Source organism: Dipodomys ordii, unplaced genomic scaffold, assembly GCF_000151885.1.
Source record: "Dipodomys ordii isolate 6190 unplaced genomic scaffold, Dord_2.0 Scaffold165, whole genome shotgun sequence".
NCBI classification, from domain to species: domain Eukaryota; kingdom Metazoa; phylum Chordata; class Mammalia; order Rodentia; family Heteromyidae; genus Dipodomys; species Dipodomys ordii.
The window spans coordinates 1589411-1600875 of NW_012267381.1; the positions used below are offsets into that span (position 1 = coordinate 1589411).

An 11465-nucleotide genomic window follows, 5' to 3' on the forward strand; every position below is an offset into this window, starting at 1 on the left:
ATCAGGGAGCAGGAATCCCTTCCTATATTTTCCAACTTCTACAGGCTATATGCACCCTTTGATTTATGGCCAAATTACTCCAACCTACTTTCCTTATCACATTTCACACTCACTCACTCTTACTCTGACTATACTGGCCAGAGTAACTATATTGACCCTCCCAGATAAATCAGGATAATCTTTTTATGTCAAGATCATTGATGCCTTTAACAAAGTCCTGTATTGCATACCCACAGGTTAGAGGATTAGGATGTAGGTATCTTTGGGGAGTAATGATTCTGCCCAAAACATTCCTCCCTTCAAGAGGTAGCAACTATTCCCATCCTCTTAACTATTGGCTGGCTTTATTGGGCTACCTATAATGAATAGAATATGTCAGAAGTGATCATGTGATATAAGACTCAATCTTGGGGCTGGGAAGGTGGCCCAGTGGTAGAGTGCTTGCCTTGCATGCATGAGGCCCTGAGTTCGATTCCTCAGCACCACATAAGCAAAAAGAAAACAGCTGGAAGTGGCACTGTGGCTCAAGTGGTAGAGTGCTAGCCTTGAGCTGAAGAGCTGAGGGACAGCACCCAGGCCCAGAGTTCAGGCCCCACGACTGGACCCAAATAAAAAAAAAATGTCTCTATACCAACTAATAGACTCAAGGCAGTTTTCTTAAAAAGAAAGAAGGAAGGAAGGAAGGAATGAAGGGAAGAAGGAAGGAAGGAAGGGAGGAAGGAAGGAAGAAAAGCTCAAAACATTGTGGCTTCTCCCTTGGATACTTTGAAAGAAAGCAGCTGAAATGTCATGCCAACACTCAAATAGGCCTTGGATACATCCAAGGAGAGAGGAACGCCAACCTGGATGATGCTTTCTGCCAAAAGTCATGTGAGTAAACCACTTTGGAAAAACATCCTCCAGCTCCATTGAGCCTACAATTGACTGAAATCCTGGCCAACAGTTTGACCTCAGTCTCATAAGAAACTAAGCCAAAACCACCCAGCTAAATTCCTGAACTCCTAACCACAGAAGCTATACAATCATGTGAGCTGTTTTAAACTGCTAAATTGTGGGATGATTCATGCACTAACTGATAACTAATACAATCAGTCACCTGGATCACGTCTTCATTCATGATGGCTACTTAACTTTCAGAATACTTCTGGAATGGAATGCATTTTCATTCCAGCCTGAAGGAAGGAAGAAAAAGGCATGCCCCCTTGGTTAAAATGGCAATACTGCAAGTTGCAAGCAATTTTTTCCACTGCCTATGAGATAGCCATGGCACATCTAGCTGCAAGAGAAACTGGGAAGGAGAAAATAAATAATGGGGTACAATTACTGACCTCTGTTGCAATGGTGATTATAAAGGTCAAAAAAAAGCAACATCCACTGGACATCATCAGCATTTCTCTTTTTTCTCAACTAGTAATTTCCATTGGCCATCAAAGTAACCATTACACACCCATCACTCTGACCTCTCTAAAGAACTGTGCCAATTGCATGAGTCACTGGAAAACTCAACTAACATATTCAATAAAACACAATTAATTGTGGAATTGGTTTTCTTAACATAGTTCTTTTGGGGGGACAATGTGAAAGATTCATTTACAATGGACATTTTATCTAAAGGCTCTTACACTTTCTAAATGCTGCTTTCTATGTTCATTCTTTGGCATGTTTCAATAATATACAGTAATAACAGAGGTTTCCTCTGTACAAGGGCTTAATGTCACATCATTCTGACATAGCAGTTGCCAAGAAAGCAAGGAAGGCAATTGTAAGCCGGGCACTGGTGGCTCACGCCTATAGTCCTAGCTACTCAGGAGGCTGAGATCTGAGGATCATGGTTCAAAGCCAGCCCAGGCAGAAAGTCCGTGAGACTCTTATCTCCAATAAACCACTAGAAAACCATAAGTGGTGCTGTGGCTCAAGCAGTAGAGCACTGACCTTGAGCTGAAGAGCACAGGGACAGCACCCAAGCCCAGAGTTCAAGCCCCATGACCGACAAAAAAAAAAAAGAAAAGCAATCATGTTCTTAATTTTCCTTTTTTAGCCACAATGAGTGGAGTTTTAAATGTTCATTTAATGATATACTTAACCCTAATCATAAGCATCCAAGACTGTCTCGTTGCCCACTTTAGTCAAACCAAACAAATGAGGAAAGTTTATTTCCAGAAACATGTTGTATTGCACAATCAAATAGAAATTGTTTTTAAGTGGCTTGCTTACAAAGTACATGTTGTCATTGAAATGTATCTCTGTGAAAATTGGATCACTGTGGTTTTCAGGAATTATCCTTGTAATTGGTCTTCATGGTCATTAGATGGCTCTGTTACTATAGAGTTCAAACTAAAGAAGCCAAGAGTTAAAGGATTATAACTGTGGTTTAACTTAAGAGGGTCAGGAAAAGCAAATTCTAGTACAAACCTATCAATATATTTCCTTTTTCTTAAAAAAAAAGTTGTGGTGCTTAATTTTGATTGTCAGCTTGATTGGACTGAGAGTTGCTTAGGAAATTAAAGAACATTTCTGGGGCTGAGGAGGTGGCTCAGTGGTAGAGTGCTTGCCTTGCATGCATGAGGCCCTAGGTTCGATTCCTCAGCACCACATAAGCAGAAAAAAAAGCGGGAAGTGGTGCTGTGGCTCAAGTGGTAGAGCGCTAGCCTTGAGCTGAAGAGCTGAGGGACAGAGTCCAGGCCCAGAGTTTAGGCCCATGACCGACAAAAAAAAAAAAAAAGAACTTTTCTGGATGTGTCTGTGAGGGTATTCCCAGAGAAATTGGCATGTGGATCAGTAACTGAAGAGGAAAGACCCACCCTGAATGTGAGTAGCATCATCCATTGGGCAAGGGACCTGGATATAACAAAAGTGAGAAAAGGAAGAAGCTAGTCAGCATATATAAGCTTCATTCTTCCTGAGAATGGGAATCCATCACTACTATTGTAGCCCATACACATCTGACTACAGCTTACTTTAGCTTGTGTGTGTGCGCACATGTGCACACAAGCACCTGAAGATTGAACCCAGAGTCATACATACAAGGCAAGTACTACCACTGAGCTATATCCCAGCCCTTACTTTTTCATTTTAAGACAGAACCTAAGTTGTCCAGACTGCCTTCAAATTTGCAATCTTTTTATCTCAGACTCCTAAACTGCTGGGATTTACAGGTTATGCCAACCCACCCAGCTTCTTCAACCTTTCAACATAAACTCAAACCAACACCTCTCTAGGGAGCTTCCAGACCCTCAGTCTGGGACTGAGGCCACATTAGAGGTCCCTCTTGTTCTGTAGCTTCTTGCTTCTTAAAGTAGGAGGCAACTAGGTTCTCTGGCTCTCCAGCATACAAATGGCCCTCAGAGTACTATCCAATCTCCAGTTATAGAAGCCAATCTAATAAACCCCCTTTATAATTACAAATCTGTTCCTCTAGAGAACGTTCATTAATACAGAAAATTGGTGCCAAGAAGTGGAGCCTTTACTGTGACTTAATTTGGTCATAAGTTTCATAAACCTTTAGAAATGGTCTGTGAGATGCAAAAAACTTTGAAGAAGCTAACTATAAAAAGCTTAGAATGCTGTCAGCAGAGCTTAATGGGTGATTCTAGAACACACACACACAATGCAAAACAAAAGGGCTGTGAGTGTAGCTCAGAGTTGTACAGTACTAGCCTAGCATACATGAGTCCCTGAGTTCAATTCCCAACATAGCAAAAATAAATAAATATTTTTAAAGTTTACTAGGAAACAATATGCCATGATCCACTGGCAGCCAGACCATACAGCTCATGTCTACCAAATGTCCTTATTGTATCAAGAGGTCATATGAAGCCAGGCACTGGTGTCTCATGCCTCTAATCTTAACTACTCAGGAGGCTTTGAGAATTGCAAATAAAAGCCAGCATAGGCAGGAAAGTATAAGAGACTCTTATCTACAATTAATCACCAAAAAGCTGGAAGTGGAACTTTTGTTCAAGTGGCACAGCACTAGCCTTGAGCAATAAAATTCAGGGGCAGTGCCCTCCCTCTGCCCACCCCCACCCCAGCAAAAAAAAACAAACCATAAAAGAAGTGACCTGGGGCTGTTGACCTATACCTTCTAAGTTTGTATAAGTACAACTCTATGAAGACCCCAAAATATCAAATGTCTTTAAGTAAAACACATGTATATAATTTGCCATGCTGAGCATGGTGGCATACACCTGCAATCCCAGGACTCAGGAGGTTGAGGCAGAAGGATCACAAGTTGAACGCCAGTCTGGACTACATAGGGAGAGACTGACTTAAAAAGAAACAGAAATTCCCATTCAGCTTTTACTTATTTATGATTCCCACAAATAAAACGAAGGCTACGCTGATTGTCTGTTGAGATTACATATATTCTTAAATAATTTCCAATTTTAAAAGAAAAAGTTTAAAATAGTAATAACCTGCTTGTTTTGAAAAATATTAAGTAAAAAAATAGCTCTGTACTCAAGAGACTGATCTGAGGATTGTGGTTCAAAGTCAGCTTGGGAAGAATAGTCCATAAGACTCTTACCTCCAATATACCACTCAAATGCCAGCAGTGGTGCTATGGTTCAAGTGGAAGAATACCATCTTTGAGCACAAAAGCTTAAGGATAGTGCCCAGGCCCTGAGTTCAAGCGCCACAGGAGTCATCCTTCTGTCATATTTAGGAACACACTTCAAAATAATCATTTGTGAGGCAGTGACACTTAGGACTTTTCACTCAAAGGAAACAGAAATAACACAGGAAGTACCAGGCAGCTGATTCTTTTTGGAAAACACATTTAATTCACTGTTGCACAACTCAAACATTGGAAGAGGTGAGGAAGTCAGGAAGGCACTCAGTCATTTCCACCAGGAATACTGAACAAAAAGAAATATCTTAACTCATGGGCCATCTAGGAATATCTGAGAGGTAAAGAACTGACTCTTGTACAGCAATCTGTCAGCAATGTGCAGTTTCCCGTTGTTGTTCACAGACCCTGAGAATGGACATGAATTACCTCTAAAAGAGCTAGCCACAATCCTTTTGTGCCAGGTGCTGTCTGATGCCAGAATACTACCTAGAAGTTTACTCTATATGATGCCAAAACTGACAGCTATTTGCTTAGCTCCACATATTGACAAGACAATATTGGTCTTCAAGACATATCAGACCACTTCAGAAACTCAGATCCTATTGATTCTTTTTCATCCTTTGGATACATTTCTTTTGAATACAGACAGTATCTTCCTCCTGTGATATAATTCGCTCATAGCAACCATCTTAGTATGGTCCCACCACTACTCTCATGGACCCTGTAAACAAAGGTTATAACTTATTTCTAAACTCCCTGGATACTTCTATCCTTCCCCTCCCCCCACTTATCCCTCTGCTACAGTCCTGTCTCCTATAGCAGTGGGAATCCATAGGCAAACCAGGGTTCAGTCACTTTCTTCATTCCTAATTTCAAAGTTTATTCTCAATGTCTATACCTGATCAGCTACTTCTTGTTGGTTGATCTTCCCTAATAGGTGGGTACAAGTATATGAAAAGTGGACTAGGAAGTCATGGTTGGGTGGGCTGGAGGTGCTACATCAAGAGAGGTACCTGCTAACAAAAGATGGAGGGTTCCAGAAAAGGGAAGAAAGATATTCTCATTGAGAAAGGTTATAAGGGAATGACATCTACTCTTGCCAAAGCCACGTCTCTCAGAACCCCCAATTGAAAAAACAAACATAACAAAATGCCCTACTTGCTTCTTTGTCCTACAGGGGAATCAAACCCAAGGCATCATACTCTCTGGGCAAGCACTCTACCATTGTGTGATGTTCCAGCACACCAGCCCCTCTACACACACACACACACACACACACACACACACACACACAAACACACACATGCAGAATCTTGACTCCATGTTTGATGCCACAGTAAATCCCAACATGTTGGAACATTGATACTGAAAAAGACCTTCTAGACTGGCTGGTCTAAACACATTGTATTTCAACCTAGAACACTGAACTCCAGGGAGAAGAAATTGACCTAAGACGATTCCTTAGGCCAGTACTCAAATTTCCTTATCATCAGTCCACTGTTTATAGGTCTTTCCCTTTTCTTGAGCGGTGAGGGATTGGTTTTTTAAAAATTAAAATTCAGGGGGCTGGGAAGGTGGCTCAGTGGTAGAGTGCTTGCCTTGCATGCATGAGGCCCTGGTTCAGTTCCTCAGCACCACATAAGCAAAAAGAAAAAAGCTGGAAGTGGTGTTGTGGCTCAAGTGGTAGAGTGCTAGCCTTGAGCTGAAGAGCTGAGGGACAGTGCCTAGGCCCAGAGTTCAGGCCCCACGACCGGACCCCCCCAAAAATTAAAATTCAACATTATTCAAGCAACTTCTTGAGTTAGGACAAAAAAAAAAACAACAACAGAGTCTGTCCTCCTCCAGAAAGGTCCAACATGACCATATATCCATCCTCACAGGCTTCCAAGAAGAAGAAGGGTTGTCACAGGCCCAGAAACTGGGCAGCAAGTTAACTACAAATGATGCCAAATGGAAGTATCTGCATTTGGCCCAAGTCTGCATAGTTCTCTTATGCTTTCTTTCTTCATGATCAAATAAAAACACAACTTTATCGCAAGTACCATATATATATATATACATATATATATATATATATGAATATATATTTCCTTTCAGTGAAGCAAGCCTAAAGAGAAAAATCAAATAAAATTTCACTTGTAGCCTCCAAGATTAAAGACTGAGTTAAAGTGAGGTTTTTTAGCCCTTCGGAGAACAGGCCACATATGCTGGTCCCACTGGCCATCATCCCATCCTGGCACTTCCACTCAGCATACGTATGGGAATGTCTCCTTCACAAGATACCCAAGAGGTAGGTAAATGCAATTATTCCTGTGGGTGGATAGAACTCCTAGAGGCACAGGGTTATGTGACTGGGGTTGCCTGTGACAAGGGCAAAAGAGGGTAGGGCCAGGCCTCTGACTCTAAACCACTGTACCCTCCCTTGGAGAAAGACATTTGGTCATGAGAGAAATCCCCAGTGCATGTCAAATGTCTGCAACAAGTGAGGGCATGAGAGGAGGAGGTAAGCGATGGTTCTGAGTTAAGGATGATGATAGTTCTAAACCAACCTCCAGAGTAGAGCTGCCAATGAGGCAAATCTGAGGGGTTGTGATCAGGAACTGGTTGGGGGCCATCCTTCACCCCTGAGGAGCACTGCCACCCTCTTTCAATAGATAAAGAATTCAGTGACAAGGACTTTCATGAGGTGAGAACTCTCATGATTGTTGAACTGAGGTGATGGTTATAGACACAGACAGCTCTGAGGGCTCAGATCTCTCCTCTCTCCCCCTGCAGCCTGAGAAAAGGGAAGAAGATAGAGACACAGGTAACAACACAACTGGGCTGCAAAGCCCAGAAGTTTCTACCATAGCTATTAGCCACTGAGAGACAGGCATATGAACCATGAAGTGATAAACTCAGGATAGAGCCAAGATTCAGCACTCCTTCCTCTGGCATGAGAGACCTCAGCCCTGCTCTTCTGACAAGGAAAGCTGACTTCTCACTGAGGTAATCAAGACCTACTCAGCTCCATAGGTTTCCCTCAAGCTAAGCAGGAAGAATCCCTGAAGGAGGCATTCTCAGGACCAAGGGAAGAGAGCTCTGCCAATGGACACATCACAAGGTTTAAATTACACATTTTTCCATGCACAGTGCACACACACACACACACACACACACACACACACACACAAACTGACATTCTCCCAGCCCACCCACTCCAAATCCCACTCCACAAACACTGTCCTCTGTAAACATGATGGCAGAGACTCCCACAATCCTAGCACAGTGTGACAATGATCTGAGGATGACCTCTTGTCTTTAAGCGCCCCGATAGGTGATGTTGGTGAAAGTGGAAGTGGCTTCTTTATACAGTGGGTTGTTGGCCTGAAAAAAGAATGGAAAAGCATCTTATAGTGAGTTCTTTCACCCTTCTTGGCCTAAAGGTTTGCCCAAGGCACCCTTCTCTGGAACACAGCATCAAAGAAATAGGCCAATGCTCTCTCATACTCACAATGTGTGTGTGTGTTTGTGTGTGTGTGTGTATGTGCATGCGCACACACACACACACACATGTATACCAAATCTGGGGCTTGAACTCAGGGCCTAGACACCATCCCTGAACTTTTACTGCTCAAAGCTAGCACTCTACCACTTGAGTCATTTGAGTTACAGCTTCCCTTCTGGCTTTTTGGTGTTTAATCAGACTTTCCTGCCTGGGCTGGCTTTGAATGATAACCCTCAGGTCTCAGCCTCCTAAGTAGATAGGATTATAAGTGTGAGCCACTGGAGACCAGCTCACTCACATTTTTACTCCTAGAACAGGAATGGGTAAGAAATTGGAGGAGGATAAACATGGTAGATTGACATCCTGCTACTATTTCTTTGTTTTGGTTTTTGTTTTTTTTGGCGGGGGGGGCACTCATGGGGCCTGAACTCTGGGCCTGAGTGCTGTCCCTCAGCTCTTCAGCTCAAGGCTAGCGCTCTACCACTTGAGCCATAGTGCCACTTCCAGCTGTTTTCTTTTTGCTTATTGTGGCTGAGGAATCAAACCCAGGGCCTCATGCATGCAAGGCAAGTGCTCTACCACTGAGCCACCTTCCCAGCCCCCTGCTACTATTTCTAAAACAATAAAATTAATTTGTCACTTTCTTTTTCCTTTTGGCAACCCCAAACATTCCAGGATAGCTTTCACCAGCCTCCCCCATGACCTTCCCCTGCCTGGCACTCCCTCTTTTGCACTTTTTTTTTTCCTTCATTGTAACAGTGCTGAACAGTGTGGTGGTCAGAACACAGAAGCCAGGTTTTTCTGCCATAAGTCTTGATTGGTTTTCACCTCATCTCTTCAATCCATAGCCACAAAACTCTCCAGTGACCAGGAAAAGGCAAGTGGCTCACTGAATATTCCAACTTATTTTCCAACAAAAAGTGATGAATCTCACCATGTCAATTAGTCTTTAATGGTATCTTCAAGAAACTCAAAGTAGCCAAGTGCAGGTAGTTCATCCCTATAATCTTAGCTGCCAATGGACACATCACAGATCTGAGGACTATGGTTCAAAGCCAGCCTGGACAGGAAAATCTACAAGATTCTTATCTCCAATGAAGCACCAAAAAAATGCATAAGTGGAGCTGTGACTCAAGTGTAGAGCACTAAACTTTAGCAAGAAAGCTCAGGGGCAGTGCCCAGGCCCTGAGTTCAAGCTTCCAAAAAGAAACTAAAAATATGTTTGCAAGCTTAAGAGGCTACGGGTGTTATGCCTGGTCCTAACAGAAGCATGCTAGTTTTTTGGGACCCTTGAATACAAAGCCCTGAGGTCACCAACAGATGGGAACAAAATTTTAGTCTAACCATGAACATTTAGGCAATCAAATGACTATTTGGAAAGTCCAGGGGGGAAAAAACCTTAAAATATGCAACAAGAATGAAATAAGTTCTTTCTCAAAATATTTAGTCACTTAAAACTCCTAACCCTATAGGAAACTGACTTTCTGTTCAACCTCAAGTCAAAAACCACAACCAGGTAACTTCCAGGCCCTCAGTTTCCTTACCTACAAAATGGAAACAATAATAGTACTCCCCACAAAAGGATGAGAGAAGCTAATACATAGCATTTAGAACAGTTCTTGGCCCATGGTAAGTTCTTGGTAAAGGTTGGTTGTTATATCTTTTTCCATTTGTGCATTAATATTTTGGATTTCAATACTACTTTATGGAATATTTTATATTTTCCATGTAAGTTCATCCTGTCTCCTTCAACTGGAGAACAAAATTTAAAAAAAAAACTTCTTCACAGTGTCTCATTGGTGTCCTGTTTGTATTCAATTAGCACTTATGACATGGCCTGGGGTCACTGTGTCGTAGAGAATCAGTTTTTAGGAAGCCTGAAGACATGGGACAGGTAAACCATCTCCTCATATCTAGAGCAGGAGTGGAAAACTGTGGTGTTGGCAGAGCTTGACAACTCTGAGCATCTCCTGCTTCCACTTCTGCTTCTCAAACTAGAAACTTAAGAAAAATGCCCAGCCCAGTCTCTTACCGTGTCCCATTTTGCTCTGGCTCGTTCTTCCTCAAATTTAGCAAACTCTTTCCGGTCATGGATGGTGATGAGGAGCTTCCAAATGAGCAGGGTAGCAAGACCGATGAGCAGAATGGCCCCCATCACAGACAGCAGGACCACCAGGATGTCAGGACCCTTGGGACACTCTATGAAGTAGAAGCCAAGAACAGGAATCACCACAACTCACTACCAATGAGGTCTTCTTGACAAAGGGAGAAAGAACCAAAAGGCTTCTGAAGAAAATAAGATAGTCTTGAAAATTGATTCATATTTTTAAGAAGCGAGCAGTGTTAAAGACAGCCATGATCTGTCCTGTGTGGTCAAAATCAGAGCTCTTAAGAGGGTCTCACTACACAGATTTGTTTACTCAATGTGATTTGCCCAAGTACTTATTCTATAATTTGATTTGGGAGCTGAGGATATAGTTCAGTGGTAGAGCAATTGCTTAGCATCTGTGAGGCCCTGGGTTTGATCCCCAGCACTGCGCACATGCATATGCCTGTGCAAAGCACACACACATATCAAAAAAGCTTGTAAACTGGGCTGGGAAGGTGGCTCAGTAGCAGAGTGCTTGCCTTGCATGCATGAGGCCCTGGGTGTGATTCCTCAGTACCACATAAGCAGAAAAAGCTGGAAGTAGTGTTATGGCTCAAGTGGTAGAGTGCCAGCCTTGAGCTGAAGAGCTGAGGGACAGCGTCCAGGCCCAGAGTTCAGGGCCCACGACCAAAAAATAAACCCAACAACAACAAAAAACTTGTAATCTCCGGTGCCTTTATTCTTACACAGTTGCCATTAGCTAGACTTAAGAGCACCTGACCCTTTTAGTTGCACCATACCTTCTATTTGTCAGAATCCTCATTACACTCCCTTTTATCCCTAGAGGGAAGGTGTGACTTGTCTTTTGTGTTTGTGCCACTGTGCATTCCAGGGCTAGAGTGCCTGAGTTTCAATTCTTGCTTCACACTTACTTTTTTAAAAAATTCAACAGAATTTTAAATAGAGAAAGTATCTACCCACACTTTAAAAACTTCTTATGAGCTGAGTACTGGTGGCTCATGCCTTATCCTTACTACTTAAAAAACTGAGATCTGGGGCTGGGAAGGTGGCTCAGTGGTAGAGTGCTTGCCTTGCATGCATGAGGCCCTGGGTGTGATTCCTCAGTACCACATACACAGAAAAAGCCAGAAGTGGTGCTGTGGCTCAAGTGGTAGAATGCTAGCCTTGAGCTGAAGAGTGCCCAGGCCCAGAGTTCAAGCTCCATGACCAACAAAAAATTAAATAGGGCTAGGAAGGTGGCTCAGTGGTAGAGTGCTTGCCTTGCATGCCTGAGGCCCTGGGTTTGATTCCTCAGCACC

At 42.7% G+C, this 11465-nt stretch overlaps 1 protein-coding gene across 1 annotated transcript in view; it reads right to left on the reverse strand.

The window, feature by feature from the left end:
- Positions 1 to 6663: 6663 nt before the first annotated feature.
- Itgb3 (integrin, beta 3 (platelet glycoprotein IIIa, antigen CD61)) overlaps positions 6664 to 11465 on the reverse strand; it is a 40749-nt gene continuing 35947 nt past the window's right edge. The window contains exons 13-14 of the mRNA XM_013033246.1: positions 10090 to 10256; positions 6664 to 7936 (exon numbers count right to left, since the gene is read on the reverse strand). Of these exons, the coding sequence (XP_012888700.1) occupies positions 7871 to 7936; positions 10090 to 10256 (233 nt within the window). The 3' untranslated portion in view covers positions 6664 to 7870. The remainder of the gene's footprint in view (positions 7937 to 10089; positions 10257 to 11465) is intronic.